This window comes from Ptychodera flava, chromosome 8 (genome assembly GCF_041260155.1).
Source record: "Ptychodera flava strain L36383 chromosome 8, AS_Pfla_20210202, whole genome shotgun sequence".
Taxonomy (NCBI): domain Eukaryota; kingdom Metazoa; phylum Hemichordata; class Enteropneusta; family Ptychoderidae; genus Ptychodera; species Ptychodera flava.
The window spans coordinates 8,667,932-8,685,455 of NC_091935.1; the positions used below are offsets into that span (position 1 = coordinate 8,667,932).

Below are 17,524 nucleotides of genomic sequence, written 5' to 3' on the forward strand. Positions count from 1 at the left end.
GGTTCAGTGATTAACTCTATCAAACGCCTTTTAGGAATCAAGAAACATACAAAGACAAAGCTCCTTATGTTTGTATTACCTGATATTTTCTTTTAACAACAATATACACATATCCGTATCATGAGCTCTTATATTAAAACCACATTGACTGTAAGTTGTCCACAAATTACTCAGAAACTTTTCAAATTGACTTCGTGACGAGTTACCAAGCTGCTGCCCTCTAACGCCCAAGTTTATTTATCCGTTCGCTTTTCCAGTTCGCCGCTTCTATATCTACATATCGACCTTTAACCCCACTGACCAACAATCGTTCGAGTTCTCTCTCACTGGCTCACTGTCATGGCGGTGTTCAGCAAACTAAAGATCTCACCGAAGACCTCAGCCGGTGCTTTAGTGGCACTGGTCGGTCTTTATTACTTTAATCAGGCCAGGAAGAGAAGACAACGAATGAGGAAAGGGTAGGTTTCCCTTCGGCGAAGAACGCCGTCATGAGTTGCAACACTGTGTTTTGGTTTATTACGCCGGTTAGCCGCATAGCCGCACTGTTACCGGCGTCTCGCTCTCGGTTCACCTGCGGAGTTGGGGACGGCAGGGTCACTAATTTGTTAGGCTGTTCAAAGTCCATGGCCGGACACAGTTTCCAATCAGTTACGTGTTTTTAAGGTGCCAATACTCAGTAGGATATTACGGCGTAAATTACGTAGCGGGTAGTCTCCACGATCTGTACATGTGGATTGACAAACATGATTGAGGGACTATCGCGATGAAGATTGAGTTGATTTCAAAATCCAGAGTCCGATCATAGACTACCATCGTAGTTTCTCTACTGTCTTGTCTATGGTCCGATCATCTACGTATACAGTTAGCGTCCAGAGAGTGGGGCAGCCGACAATAGTTCGGTGGGACACATGTTCTATGTTAAAATCGCGAGGCTTTGGCAGGTGCAGCCAACGAAATTGTTCGTGCAAAAAAAAGATGTTCGTGTGCAGTTTTTCATATCAGTCCAATATGGCAATACGTGTACTTGGACAGTTCGCATCGATTTGGAAAAAAAACACGCGATACTCATTTTACCTAAAGATATTCTATCAATCAATCAATCTTTATTACACAGCACACACTTCCAGATGAGATACAAGATGTGTTAAAAAGACAACCCTATTATTACATCATCAAATGGATTATAAAGTATCCAGATTAAAGAGATTATCATTTAGCAGTGACCTCAACCAATCAAAAGACCGAGAGGGATTGGGAGGGGGAAGGGGGGGGGGGGTTATTTAGTTTTATAACAGCCTGTCTCTGCATCACTACATCGAGCATTGGCTGCACGTGCCTATGAAATAAATGCAATTTAAAATTGTAGGATTTTGTGACACTGCAACCAACTTGGTATTGGTTATGTGGTATAGGCTGTCACTGTAGCATATGGGAGATCTCACTTCTATTCCTAGGTCCCATGGAATAATTGATTGTTGCAGTGTTTAGTAGCACAGTTACTCCTCCTAGTGGCAGGGGTTGCTTGTTAGGTTCAGTGCCTTCATAGGTGTTTTCTGATACCTTCACTATACAATAAGTTACTTCACGATTTGCTTAGGCCAACAACAACAAATACCTTCACTTTGGCTAAAAATAACTGACCTCAGCTGAGTCTGAGCCAGAGAACAGTACATATGGGTTTGCATCATGTCCCTGTTTTCAGACACAAACTCATTCCCTTTCAACAACAAATTATACATAGACCAACATTTTGATCAACAGTAGCAGGGAAACTTCAATTCTGCGGAGTTCAAAAAGTTCACGCTACACTGACTTTGAATGGAAACTCTTCAAATGACCTCTGGGTAAGCTTGTGACAGAAAAGGGGCACACGCAATTCTGATTTTCAACTGCACCCTTTGAACTTGAAATGTGGTGCAGGAACTCAGGATATCTCTCAGATCATTTAGATAACACAGTAATGTCACTGCCATACCCTCACTTTGACTCCATCACTGTGACTTGCAGCATTTGTCAACAGTTCTCGTTGACTTTTCAGTCTACACTAAACACTCATACAGTTCCTCCATGGTGCCTTTCCCATCAACTGCATTTAGAGTACAGGTACACTGCATGCCTAGAGCCAATCACGTCTAATAGAAGAGGAATACGATTCCAATGGTGTTACCACACTTGCATTACTGTTGTCATTTATGGGGAGCATCACCGTTTATGAAAAGGTTGCATAAGATTCAGAAACGTGCTATAAGAGTGATGTTTGATGCAAGGTATAATGCTTCGACCGAGCATTTATTTAAAACAATTCATATAATGCCATTACCAGATAGAATTAGTATATAAGAATATTTGTTTGGTTTTTAAATGTTTAAATAATCAGACTTGCACTGCAATATATGACAAGTCTTTTTACCGAAATTGATCATAAAGAGTTACAAGATCCAGGATGCAAAAATTGTTAGTGGTTCCTGCAACAAATAAGGATTTTTATCGAAAAGGGTTTACTGTAAATAGTGCTAATCAGTGGAATAATGTCGATTTTAATGTAAGATGTAGTAACTCATTAAGCTGTTTTAAAACAGCTTACCTGAAAGCTTATTGGGTATAATTTTTTGTGTTTGTGAGTTTTAGTTTTCTTGTTAAATTTGTTTTTGTTATCTAGTGTGATTGTGCATTTTTTCTCCTGTGTGCAGGTGGTGACTCCTGGCCACTTTTTTCTGTGCATTGTATTGTTCTAGCTTTGTCAGTCATGTTTCATGTTGTTCTGCTTTGTATCAGTTTGTATGTTCATCTGAGGGCCCTGGGGAAGATAAGCATCTTTACTGAAGCTTACCAGGCTACCCTCGTTAAACAAGGTTTAATAAAAATAAAAAAATTATAAAATTGAAGTTCAAGCAACAATGTCTAGACACATATTTTAAATATGCCAAAGACCTTGTGCCTTTTGTTGCAGACCAGAGTAGTGCCGATGAATGGCCCCCTCCTTTCTCACACAGAGAACAACGTTCCAGTACCATTTATTGTTTCAGGTGTGAATTTTTCTGCTGATGTGCAGTGTGCTTAGTGTGTTAGATCATGATTTGTTGCTTGCCACTATTCACAGCAACTTAGGGAGTCTGTAATGGTAAGATTAAGTCAACCAATTGAATAACAGCTTCCGAGATGCTGCACATTAGCCGGTATTTTACTGTGATAAACATGCAGTCTTGCATTTGACGTCAATGAAAGATTATTTTGGTACATCTATGATTCTGTTTCAGAGCGAGTGCCGCCAATCTGTCAATAGTTCCAGAACAGAAAGGTGAAAGTAAAGAGAGGGCCGCCATAGATGGTGTGTTTGTCCGGTAAGTGTTTCCTCCTATCATAAAGGAGTTGCATAATTGAGTTGTGAAATATGAACAAGCAAGACTGCCAAAGACAATGGAAAAACCTCATAAGTCAGAAGCTAGCCGTGGATTTCTTTTTCTTGAGTTCACAGAACAGGTAAATACAAAACTAGGCTGTAGACTTCGAGAATGTATAAAGAATAGTATATCCCAGAATCTAGCTGTCCAATTCCAGCACTTGGGTTTGCAAATCTTGATGGATAGCGAGGCAGTATTCTTGACCGAAAATCTTATGCTGAAGAGGAAACTGTAACCAACCTAGTTACCTATACTACTGGCACAAATTTAACTTTTATCATGACAATTATGGAATGTAATGTATTTTCCAATCCTTCTACAGTCGAAAGATAAGAATTTTGAAAGTGCTTGTACCAGGATGGTTCACGCCAGAGGTAAGCTGTGTATCACATATTCATATTAATGTTCATGCTATAAAAATCACAGTAAGTGAGAAAGTACCGCTAATGTAAACCATAATTGTTGTTTCCATATTGAAGGAATATCTTGCTAGTCAAGCTGTAATAAAGTACATACATACAAATTTAATCACTCAAATAAAATTTTCTGTAAAATATGTTGAGATTTGTAAGGTTCACAAAGCTATTTTTTCTAAAATCATTTTTCTGTGGAAACATTGCTTGAGCTTAGTAATTTATATATTTACCATTTCCTTCCGTAAAACGTTGCCAAGATTATGCGGCTGTTGTACAATATTTTGCATATTCAGAGCATAAATTAAAAAATGGTATTTGTTAGCCTTTTGTGACCACCGAAAAAAGTAATAAAATGTTTGATTTTTGTTTGTTTGTTTGTTTGTTTATTTTAGTCTGGGTATATAGTCCTGATAGCGGCCATGTTGATAGCTAGGACATACTGTGATGTATGGATGATATCCAATGGTACAGCAATTGAAAGTGCTATCATAGGTCGAGATATGGATTTATTTAAAGTTCATCTATTTAAATTTATTTATGCCATGCCAGGGGTAAGTGAAGTTTCTCATGATGTGATTTCACTATCATTCACCATAGAAGTTAGCAGTCGTGGTGTATGTATACCTTTAAATGTTGTACATTGTGTACATCCGAATGAAAAATTGATAATTAAAGTATAAAATTTTATTGCAACCAGAAACAGTTCTTCATTAATTGTTTATCAAAGATCCACCATAAAAAATATTAAGCCAAGGGATGTCATAAACTCTGATGCTCTTTGATGTTGTGGTTGTACACACTTTGATAATATGCCAGAATTGTGAAGAAACAGATGATGTGATAAAAAAAATATGGGTTGATCAGCTGGTGAAACTAATCATTATAGATACTTTAAAACCTGTGTAACTGCACTTGGTTCATATTATTTTAGTAAGATGGTAGACATCTAACCTGATTACATATCAGACAGAAAATGAAATACTGATCCTGTCTTGAATGTTTTTGTCCTGTTTTCAGATTTCAATAATCAATAACTTGTTGAAGGTAAGATCGATCAGAATGGAATGACAAATATTGTTGATGTGTGTGTCCTCACTGATAAAATAATGATTTGACAGAAATATGAATGTTTATCATTTCAAGTCATGACAAGTTGAGTGTCAGTAGTGGGTAGGCTAGTGTGAACAGCACTTCTGTTAGGCTTTCCGTTAATACAAATGCGAGGAAAAGTAATAAATAGATTCCCCGGTAACTTCCAAGAAAGATTGAAGCAGCCATCTGTACTGTTCATGAAACAAAATATGGTATCCATGGATACCAGTCTTTTATCACATTGCTCTACATAAACATCTGATTTGCTTTCATCATAGTTATGTTTTTGAGTGTACAAATTTATCATTACAACAATCGAACTGTGAATATACTCTTTTGTATTAGATTTTTGGCATTAAAACTAATCTCTGTCAATTTTTCCTCATTTCAGTATGGGTTAAATATGTTGAAGCTTAGATTCCGAGACAGATTAACAAATCATTTCTATGAAAAGTATCTCAGGTAAGAGAAGAGACTTCAAAGTTTCACATCAACTTCCCTACATTTGTTATCACATGGATAGTATCTACAATAGATACTATCTATGTGATTGCTAGAATAATAGTGGATGCAACTTTAACCCTTTCACCACCATGGTTTGTCCCAAATCCATTGTTTTCTATGGTAAAGTTGGACCTGTATACAGGGATCTGGGGGTGAAAGGGTTAACTCATCTCGATTTACAAAACTAGATGATATTGTATTCACTTGTGTTTGTGTCATGGTGTTGTATCTGTGTGACGAATGTACATACAAGAACTACATAAAGGCTGTTGCTTGCCAGCTACAGTGTCAGTGTCATTATGTACACTGGGAATTTATTTCGCACCAGGCAACAATGTTAAAAAATGATACATGAATCTACAGGTCCAGAAAGGTCACAGGGTTGTTCTATCATGAAAGAAAAATTGCCGCAAACTCAAGCGAGGCGTCCTGAGATTTCATCATTTTTCAGTTAAATACAGCATTCTGTAGGATTCTTGGTTGTATCATTATGTTTTCTATAAATGAGTTGCAGTTCAATAAGCTAAATGGCACTTTCTAATTACTATTGTGTATACGATCATGGCTCAATTGACCTCATGACCTCCATGTAAACCTATGGCAACACACAGAAACGTAGATTTGTGTATGACACGTTTGTTTGTTGTTTTCTCCAGAGGCAACACATACTACAAGATGAGTAACCTGGATAACAGGATATCGAACGCTGATCAGCTGCTGACGCAAGATACTGAGAAGTTCTGCAACAGTGTTGTCGATCTTTACTCCAACCTGAGCAAGGTCAGCCAAACATTTCCACTGAACCTTTTCACCCCCATTTTACCAATGTGGCGGTCCAACATTGCCATGGCGAACAACAGGACCAGACCACTTTATGATTTTTAAAGGATTGTACCCTTTTTATATCGTCGTATGAAAAATTTACAAATATTGCTATTGCATGAAAGTTTTTGGTAAGAGAATATTTTGTTCGCAACAGCGCTCCATATTATTATACTATTTTGTGCGTCGTACACTATCAAGAAAGAATTCAAGCTGCATCAGCACTGACTTTTGGTATCTTTTTAAGTTTTTTATCTGTAATTCTGTTTTAAATATCATTTCATGTTCTTCTCCTCAAATCATGTGGAAATTCCCAGCATTCAACTGGTTACCTTAGAAGGGGTAATGTCCAATAGTATTGTCAAAATTGAATTACAGTCTGGACTAGAATTTTTACATCAACAATATAAACTGCACATTGTACACGACACATGATTTGTGTATATAACATGGAGTACTAAAAGTTGATGTATTGAGTGTGTTCTGTTCACAGCCTTTATTAGACATTATTATTTACATCCGGGAATTGACAAGCGCCATTGGTGCGCAGGGACCTGCTTCTATGATGGGATACCTTGCAATCTCTGGATTGCTACTGACCAGGTAAGTCCATAAATCTATGAAGTGAAGACAGAGTTTCATGATTTTGAAGAATGTGCAAATTTTGTAAACAAATGTTTACCTGCTACAGATCCTTTTATGTAGCTTGTCATAGTGAAAATGTGAAACAAAATTTTGCACAATTATTGCCTCAAGAGGGCGCTATTTTGTACTCCTTGTCCTGTCAAACCCATTGTGTAACTCTGTGCATGTTGTCTGACAATCGTTTCTCATGTCTTTGTATAACAGACTAAGACGACCAATAGGTAAAATGACCATCACCGAACAGAGATTGGAAGGAGAATTCCGATACGTCAATTCACGTCTGATCACAAACAGCGAAGAAGTAGCCTTCTATCAAGGCGGTGAGAAAGAGAAAGCAACGATCAGGAAAACGTTCCATAAACTCATCTCTCATCTCAATGACTTTGTCACGTTCAGATTCAACATGGGCTTTGTTGACAACATTATCGCAAAATGTAAGTGTGGAAATTTTGTTTGCGCTTCCTAAACATCTGTTCAGTGTTTCTTATTTGTACAAAATCATTAACATGATGTGATTGTCATAACATTTTGATTTTGATCTCACTTGTGTAAAACATGCCTTGTCGATGAGCGTGCCTTTGTAGCAAAATTAGTGAGGCAGTTAGAGTGAGCACTGCAACAGTATATTGTTAAGCATGTCCAGTATATCAGTCTAAATGATCTTTCTTTAGTTTTTCAACAGTATTGAGGTCATAGGCTAATCTCACTAGGCTAAAAGTATTTCTCAATGTTTGTAGAAAAAACAAAAGTTACAAATTATTTGTAAATTTCATAAGCATTAGCAATCATTAGCTTTTTCATAGCATGTATTTGAATCGGGAGAAACTTACAAGATTTATGTAGATTTCAATGGAAACGGACAATCTCTTTTTCATTCATTACCAGATGTTGCTACTGTGGTAGGCTACCTGGTTGTCAGTCGTCCCTTCTTGGATCTGACAAACCCGAGGCACGAAAACAGTACACACAATGAGCGTCTGGAGGTGAGCTAACTATATTTTTTCAACAATGTGATCATGATGGTGTTTCATTCCAACAACATACTGTTTTCTGCTGAGAAGAATCTACTTTGCAGGTCCAGAATTTTCCTATTCTTTGCGAGGTTTTCTTGATACAGTAATTCAAATGAAAGCTGTTTACAGTGTTATTCACGTACCATTGAAATTCGCAACGATACTGAAACCAAATGGGTATGTGTGTTTGTTTATTTCTTTTTTCAAGCTCTACTCCCATATTCTGCTTAGAAAATATCATTGAATGCATTGTTACCAATGTGAAAAACACAGCTTCCTACATCTTCTCTCAGTTTATTGTTTCTTTCTTTCTTTTTTTACCTCTGTTTGTCAATATATGCCAAACAGTATCCATCACAGATTTATGTTAACATCAACCTAACATCTGATTATCAGATATCTGTCACCCCCACGTTGCCAAATTCTGGTGCAACCACTCCTATCAATGTAATTGGGTCATACGTAGGTATAGCTATGGCAGGGTGAATGCAACACCCCTGAAGAAGGTGTACTGACTCACATGTACTTGTGTCAGTTATTTGCTCAGCTTTGAGGACCATTTTTACAAAAAACAGACAAGTCAAAATCAGAAAACAGGAAACATGTGAAGTGTGGGTGAAATTTTGAAAATAGACAGGAAATAATTTCCTTTTGCACACGCAGAAAAGGAAGATCCTTAGTTTTTATGTGTAAGTGAAATTAATTACTAATAATATTCCATTGTGTACAGGACTATTACAAATCAGGACGAATGTTAGTCAGAATGGCACAAGCAATTGGTAGAATTGTTTTAGCAGGCAGAGAAATGACAAGACTTTCTGGGTAAGGACATACTAGGGTACTGTCATATTTTGTTGCAGGACATTATTTCTATATCATCTGTAGGCATTACAACATTATTGTAAGACAGGGTCTGCTCATGCTGTGGTAAACTCCCAGAGTTTATTGTTATTTTATTAAACACAATCAATTGAATTCGGATATGGAGCAGTACACCTAATGAATGAAAATGTTCTGCAGTAAAACGTCTTTCATTTTATAAAGCACATTAGGTTTACAGGGCATAATATTTCCTGCTCCATCATTCCTGCAACCCAGAGACAAGCTTTTTTGCAATAGACCAGCATGATGTATATTCACATTGTAAAGACGTGTTGAAACAGACCAAATGTATCTGTACATGTCTGATTCATATCCAATTAAAAAATTATACAATTTGGTGTTTCCACATGAAGTCCAGTATGATATTTACATGTTTGTTTTCTTGGATGTCTTGCTAGTTTCACAGCTAGAGTGACAGAACTGATGACAGTCTTGGATGATTTGAACAGAGGACATTATGAACGCACAATGGTCAGTTCATCCATCATGTCTACAAGCAGAGGTAAAATATCTGTCCTGTTTGCACAAATAATAGTTATCACACACAGAGAATGAATTTTTTTCCTCTAAACCTTCATTTTGTGAACAAATTATGGCACATAAAATTAGTTGAAACATCTTTTCTAAAATGCACTTTGGATTTGCTTTTAAGTAAACTTTCATCACATTTCATTGTAATACTGCATCCACTGTACTTCATAGAGTTACTAGATTTGTAAGTTTTGAACTGCAAAACTATGATGTTTAGAACCTGACAGGATGACATTTTGTGGGCATTGACAAGTTTTGTACATATGTTTCTCGGAGAATCCGTATCAGATTCACTATACATGGCATGCACGATAGTTTCACAATCTGCGTGCATCAAACTAAAGTTTCAAAGCAGTGTGCTTTAAGCATCTGATTTTTAGATGAATGATTTTCATTTTCAAAATCATAATGCCTAGCCCTTCTGTTAAACAATTCTTTGCTCTTTCCTGTCAACTGACACTTTGACTGTTTGTAGATTCAGATAGCGAAGACACCAGGGAGCCGTTGGTGCCGGGCAGTGGGCAAGTCATATTCAAAGACAAAATCATCAAGTGAGTTTTTTATCCCACATTTGCATCACACTTAATCTTGAAAGATTGACAGTTTTGTTCTGAAAGATTGATGCCAGTTCAGAATGGACCCAGTGCGGTATTCCATGGTCAAGACCGCTCATTTAAGGAACAGTTAAATTGGCATTTAAGTTGTCTAACATCTCAGTGAATGTTCTATAGAAACGAGGAAAAACTATGCAGGGCTGCAAAGCAAGGCTGCAAGATGTATGTTAATACTGATGCTTTGAATCATGAAAGACCGAATGTGTTTGCTCACCATCCCTGTTATTAATCACCAGCTACACAGATGCTGCTTTATGCTGCCCTTCAAACATATAAAAGAAACGCTTCATGCCACAGGTAACCAGAAAAGTCCTGTGAATTGACATCTTCAACTCAGCTACAATTGTAAACAGTTTCTAATTTGCAAGCGTTTTCATAACTTGAGAAACTATTTTTTATCAGCATTTGTTTAATGAGCAGTCCATATTTGTTTCGTATTTCACACTAACAGATTTGAACATGTGCCTTTGGTGACGCCTAACGGAGATGTCTTGATCAAAGACATGAATTTTGAAGTAGAGTCTGGTAAAAACGTCCTGGTATGCGGGCCAAATGGTTGCGGTAAAAGTTCATTATTTCGAGTCCTGGGCGAGGTGAGTGTCATGAATCTCAAAATTCGCCAAAACAAACATCACTTTAATGATTTTTAACAAGTTATCTATTCTTCTATATATTGACCTTTTTTATTTTTTGCATTTTTCCAGTTATGGCCGTTGTTTGGTGGTAAGATGACAAAACCTGAAAAGGCAAAACTGTTCTACATACCACAGGTAAGTTCAACCTGCAAAATCAATCATCAGTGTACAGAGCTCAATACGTCTCTGAAGAGAGGCAAAAGAGGATATGTCCCCCAAAAGAGGATGTGTCCCCCAAAAGAGGATGTGTCCCCCAAACCCAAAATACTATTATTGACAGCAGTCTTTGCTGTCCTCCCAAGATAAATCCTAAGAACAAAATTGATATGTAGAGTCAGAAGATCCCATACCAACAGACTGTTCTGTGAAAAGGTAAGTGGCATTTTAGAGAAAAAAAAATATTTTGCTTGAAAATGTAAAATACAAAGATTTTTTGAATATTTTGGTAAATCAGGGGAACAACTTTAAGCAGTTAAGTTGATTTTCATACATGTGGTTCAGATACATGATTGCTTACAGTTCATTATGTGCAAAGTTTTATTATGTGCTTTCTGCATTTTGAACTGTGTTTTGGTGGACTTCTAATTTAATCATGCTTTTGTCCTAAAAACTGATTGCCTGAGATCCCCAAGCATGATATTTTGTGACACCAGATTCACAGCAACTTAAGGAGTCTGGAACTAAGGCCATTTTTTTACCTGATTGGCCGTTTTGAAATTATTCATGAATATCAATGATTTTCAGCTGACCAATAAGCTGCAATTATCCGAGACACTGCATATTGGCAGCAGCACTGGCTAGCTTCATCAGCGACCACTTTTTACATTTGCAGAGACCCTACATGACGCTGGGGACTTTCCGAGACCAGATCATTTATCCGCACACAAAGTTTGACATGGTGAGAGAAGGTGGTACAGATGAACAGCTACTTGAATACCTGGATAAGGTCAGTTTTGTTACGGTATTGCGCACCTCAAAATTGAAAGACTTAACCCTTTCACCACTGTGGTTTGAACCAATCCCATTGTTTTCAATGGTAGAGTTGGACCTCTGGAGAGAGAAATAGGGGTGAAAGGGTTAAATTTTTACTCAAACTTTCCGTGAGGATCCTCTAAATTATTCCTTTTCAAAATCAGGGGTTACCGCCCAAAATTTTGCTCTAGAGATACAAATTACCCTATATTTACTGACATTTAAAATTCAAAATGGCTGCCATCCCTGTGTTAACTGTATGGAGAAAATAAAATTTCAATTTCAACAGAGATAAGCTGATGAAAAGTCTAATTACATCATTGGCTTTAAAATGAGCCCCATAAGTGGTGAACTTTTCCAAAAATAAAGCACTTCATGATATTCGTTTCCTTAGATAACTCTGAATGATTTAATGTGGCACTCGTTCACTGATACAAAAATATTCTTTTATAAAATCTTTCCATGGAATGTGTAGGTTCAGCTTGCATACTTGTTAGAGAGAGAAGGAGGCTGGGAATCTGTGCAGGATTGGATGGATGTACTCAGTGGAGGAGAGAAACAACGAATTGCTGTAAGTCCGCCATTTGCCACAGTGGATGCTAGCACAAAGAAAGTGTCACATATTTTTTCATCTTTTTGTGTAAAAGAAGTTTATCTAATTCAGATTTGTTGTTTCTTGCCTATTCAGACTGGCATAGAGTTCAGAATAAAACCAGTGTCATCATTTTATGCCCTGCCACTAGATTTTACGTGAAACCACTACTACCAACGTTTTTAGTCCCCACGGACACCGTCCGGGGGGCCTTATAGGTTTGGTCATGTCCGTGCGTGCGTGCGTGCGTGCGTGCGTGCGTGCGTGTGTGCGTCCGTCCGTCCGTTCACGCAGATATCTCAGAGATGCAAGAAGCGATTTCATTCAAACTTGGTACAAGGATTACTACATATGTCATACAGATGCACGTCTATTTGTTTTGTGATACGATCCAATATGGCCGCCAGGCGGCCATTTTATTACGATTTTTTCATGTACAGAGCCATAACTCAGACATGTTTCAACCGATTTTATTCAAAGTTGGTACAAGGACATTGACCAATGTCATAGATATGCACGTCAATTTGTTTTGTGATACGATCCAATATGGCCGCCAGGCGGCCATTTTATTACGATTTTTTCATGTACAGAGCCATAACTCAGACATGTTTCAACCGATTTTATTCAAAGTTGGTACAAGGACATTGACTAATGTCATAGATATGCACGTCAATTTGTTTTGTGATACGATCCAATATGGCCGCCAGGCGGCCATTTTATTACGATTTTTTCATGTATAGAGCCATAACTCAGACATGTTTCAACCGATTTTATTCAAAGTTGGTACAAGGACATTGACTAATGTCATAGATATGCACTCAATTTGTTTTGTGATACGATCCAATATGGCCGCCAGGCGGCCATTTTATTACGATTTTTTCATGTATAGAGCCATATCTCAGACATGTTTCAACCGATTTTATTCAAACTTGGTACAAGGATTACTACATATGTCATACAGATGCACGTCTATTTGTTTTGTGATACGATCCAATATGGCCGCCAGGCGGCCATTTTATTACGATTTTTCATGTACAGAGCCATAACTCAGACATGTTTAACCGATTTTATTCAAACTTGGTACAAGGACATTGACCAATGTCATAGATCTGCACGTCAATTTGTTTTGTGATACGATCCAATATGGCCGCCAGGCGGCCATTTTATTACGATTTTTTTATGTACAGAGCCATAACTCAGACATGTTTCAGCCGATTTTATTCAACGTTGGTACAAGGACATGACCAATGTCATAGATATGCACGTCAATTTGTTATACATATATACGTCGATTTGTTATGTGATACGATCCAATATGGCCGCCAGGCAGCCATTTTATTACGATGTTTTCATGTACTGAGCCATAACTCAGATATGTTTCGACCGATTTTATTCAAAGTTGGTACAAGGAGATTGACTAATGTCATACATATGCATTTGTTATGTGATATGATCCAATATGGCTGCCTTGTGGCCATTTTGTTACGACTTTTTCATGTACAGAGCCATAATACTCTCAGGCATATCTCAACCGATTTTATTCAAAGTTGGTACAAGGACATTAACCTATGTCATACATATGTATGTCAATTTGTTTCATGATATGATCCAATATGGCTGCATGGCAGCCATTTTGTTACAATTTTGTGTCCTTAGCCAAAACTTGGGCATGTCTCAACTTATTTTATTCACCAATTTTAATCATTGTACAAGGACAGTGACCTATGTCATACATATGCACATTGATTTGTTTTTGTGGCCATTTTATTCCGATTTTTTCATGTCTGGAACCATAACTCAGACATGTATCAAGCGAATTTATTCAAAGTTGGTACAAGGACATTGACTTATTTATGTATGTCGATTGGTTTCACGAGATGGTCCAATATGGCCACATGGTAGCAATTTTGTTATGGTTGTTTCATGTCGAGAGCCATAACTCTGGCAAGTCTCAACTGATCTTATTCAAAGTTGGTACATGTACATTGACTTACGTCATACATATACGTGTTGAGTTTTGAAACAGTAAGATCAAATATTGCTGCATGGCGGTGATTTTGTTACAATTTTCAAATGTACAGAGCCATAATCAGACATATTTCCACCAGTATCATTCAAAGTTGGTACAAGGACATTGACCTACGAGTATTTCATACATATGCTCGTCAATTTGTTTCACGTCATGTAGCAGTAACATGTCAATTATTGAAGTTTTGTAAGTAGGCTGATATGTCAAGAAATATGTACTGCATCAATTCATGAAACTTTATACAGATGATTACTGATGTTAAGCTCACATTGCTTTAACATTGAAAAAGACATTTATCAGTGTCATTTTAATTAATTTGTAATTGCATAAGTAATGAACTTTCCTAATTAGGGTGATATAGCCATAAATTAATACAACGTCAAATGTGATGAAACTTGATACAGATGTTGATCTCATAGTGTTGTAAATACTGCATCAAACTTTATGAAATATGGTACCAGTGATAATCTGTCAAGTGTTAGAATTGTGTGCACAAATGTTTTGCACATCCTGTTGATTAATTCCTAGTTGACTCATTTTATGAACTTTAGGATGGTGGCCTACATTGGTTTTATGTTTTCATCACCATTGAACTCATTCTTGGCCATTGAGCGTCATCTGTATCAAAGTATTTTTATCACAGACCTAATTAATGAAGAGGACTCTATCCTCTCTGAGGACATGTAATCAAAGTACCCATAACAAGTGGGGACTGTGTCATCAACGATGACCTTGTTTATCTATACAGATGCCCGTGTATTCTACCACAAAACCCCAGTTTGCAATTCTGGATGAGTGCACCAGTGCTGTCAGTGTTGACGTGGAGGGATTCATGTACAACTACTGCAAAGAACAGGGAATCACCTTGTTCACTGTCTCCCACAGAAAATCACTATGGAAACACCATGAGGTATGTGAGAGAGTTGATTATTTGGATGTAGAGATTTAAAACCTGCCAATAATGCAGCAAAATTGACATTTTCCTGATTAGCCACTGGAACTCAGAGAGTTTTCAACTCTTATCTTGGCACTGTCCAGCACTGACTAGTATGTCCCTCTCCAGCTCTCGACATTAAAATGATCTACAGATGAACTGTTCAGTCGTTAGATAATTTCAAGAAAGCAACAAACCTTGTCTAGTCCCTCAGTATACCTTTGGCGAAATTGATGCTCTCTCTATGAGCCTTGACTCTCTCACACTCCCTCGCTGGCTACACACAGTGGCTGGTGTAGCCTGGCTTATTGACCTGGCATGCCTTGCTGGCTGTGCCAGCTTGTGCTGAGCTAGGCATCACCAGCCATAGTACGTAGCCAGTTAGGGGCTGTGAGAGAGTCTATTTATGAACCTCACTTGAATACTACATTAAAAATTTTGCAGCTAACTGTTGATAATAGAACCCTGGGGGCTCTAAGTACTTTCTGCTGAATTTCATTGATTTGATAATGATGTGTACTTCTTATTTTTCCCTTCTTTCTCTCTCTGTATCTCAGTACTATTTTCACATGGATGGACGTGGTGCGTATGAATACAAAGAAATCACAGAAGAAACTGTGGAGTTTGGTTCTTAGATACATCCTTGGTGATACCAGAGTTATTTGAAAACATTTGTCAACTTTTAGTGTTTCTTAATCTGTGTGTTTGGGCATTGGAACATGTCTAGCAGTCCAGAATATCACAAACTGATTTTAAAAGGACAGCAACTCTTACTTTTGATATTGTTTTTTTCAACATTTTTTATCCTTGTCAGAATGTGTACAGATGCTGTACACTTACAAGCAATGAGTAAATCTTAGACACCAGGCGAAGTTTTGTAATTCGGATATTATTACATTGTTATAGAGAAACATAACTTTGAATCTTCATCAAAAGAAAAACCAACTACTTGTATTAACCCATCAAACAAGTAAGAGTTGTGGTTATGATAGAAGTGTGTATTTTTCATAACTCACAGCCTAACTGATATCAGGCAAAGCCGATATATTAGCAAGCTGTAGTCTTATGTACACGTAAGTTTTCATGAAAGAGACAACATCTCCAAAGATGTAAATATCTGTAATGGCAAATTATTTAAATGATAAAATTTGACTTTTCTCATGATATTTGAAGTGTGAGTGAGGAGTGGAAGCAATAGAATGAGTTTTCTAATCGATAAATGCCAAACCATATGAACTTCACCCCAACTGCCTGTCAGCAGGTCCTCACTCACCGTTGATGAAAATGGGTAGCGGCCAAACCATTTTGGTGAAAGGGTTAAAAAAAGCTATTTTCAGGGGCATTTTACAAATAATTTTTAAATAAACCTTTTCTAATTTACCGAATACCTCATGCAGTGGGTGTTGTGTATGTTGAGTGAGCAAACATATTTTGACTGTAAAAAAGTTACTGCTATGTAATATTCTGATATATTGAAACTTTCTGTCAAAAAGAGAGAGATTTCTGTTTTATATGATTGCTATATTACTTGTTCCAATGAAGCGATTTTCATCATGACAGATGTAAGCAATAAAAACTCCATTGAATTTTCTTTATTGACAAAAAGCTATTTCATACCATGGTATTGCATACCATAATATCACCTTTTATCGCATTTTTCCAGTATTAGCCTCAATGCAAGAAATGCTGCGATATGTAAAATTTGCAAAGTTTGCAAGTGTACATAAGCTTAAGAAAATTGAAACAACACTATTCAGGATGTACTGTAAACTAGTTGATAAAAGTATCTATTTTGTTTAAGTAACCTATTCGTACCCCAAATCTCAGTAAACAGGTCCATCTTTACCAGTAATAATAGAGGATGGTAGGTCAAACCGTAGTGATGAGGGGGGTTATAACAGCAAAGATTTACTTTACTTCACAGGCAGATTCACAGGAACCTCAACTCGAATTCTCCATCTTTCTATTAATATTTATACCATGAACCTTGACCTTTCAAGAATGCATTATGTCAGACACATTTACTGCTGTCTACATATGCAACCATATCACTCCCACAGAGTTCGTTTTAAGCATTTTTCTAATGAAAAGATGCTTCATATAATTGATTACAAACTGAATAAAGCTTCAAAGTGACAAATTTGAAAGAATGTTTTTTATTTTGTTCTTATACCAGGGTCCCCAATAAGGAAATTTTGAAGGGCAAGCAACCCCACTATCTTCTTAGTAATCCACTCTTATGTTTATAAACATACAAAGTAATACATTTTCACAACAAAAGAATATGGAAATAAAATGATACATTTTCACAACAAAAGAATATGCAAATGATACATTTTCACAACAAAAGAATATGCAAATCATGTATTGTTATGTTCATTTGAAGAACACTAAATTTTTGAGTTGTGAGAATCTTTGGTGTTCTCAGTTGTACTTCTTTAA

At 37.0% G+C, this 17,524-nt stretch overlaps 1 protein-coding gene across 1 annotated transcript; it reads left to right on the top strand.

The window, feature by feature from the left end:
* Positions 1 to 291: 291 nt before the first annotated feature.
* LOC139138400 (ATP-binding cassette sub-family D member 3-like) lies at positions 292 to 16,696 on the top strand. The gene is made up of 19 exons (XM_070706768.1): positions 292 to 458; positions 3,258 to 3,341; positions 3,724 to 3,775; positions 4,210 to 4,368; positions 4,835 to 4,861; positions 5,301 to 5,371; positions 6,070 to 6,193; positions 6,729 to 6,838; positions 7,085 to 7,314; positions 7,766 to 7,863; positions 8,624 to 8,715; positions 9,174 to 9,277; positions 9,782 to 9,857; positions 10,372 to 10,513; positions 10,625 to 10,690; positions 11,388 to 11,501; positions 12,003 to 12,098; positions 14,897 to 15,058; positions 15,640 to 16,696. The coding sequence occupies exons 1-19, from the start codon at positions 340 to 342 to the stop codon at positions 15,715 to 15,717; spliced, it is 2,004 nt and encodes a 667-aa protein (XP_070562869.1). The 5' UTR covers positions 292 to 339; the 3' UTR covers positions 15,718 to 16,696.
* Positions 16,697 to 17,524: the final 828 nt, after the last annotated feature.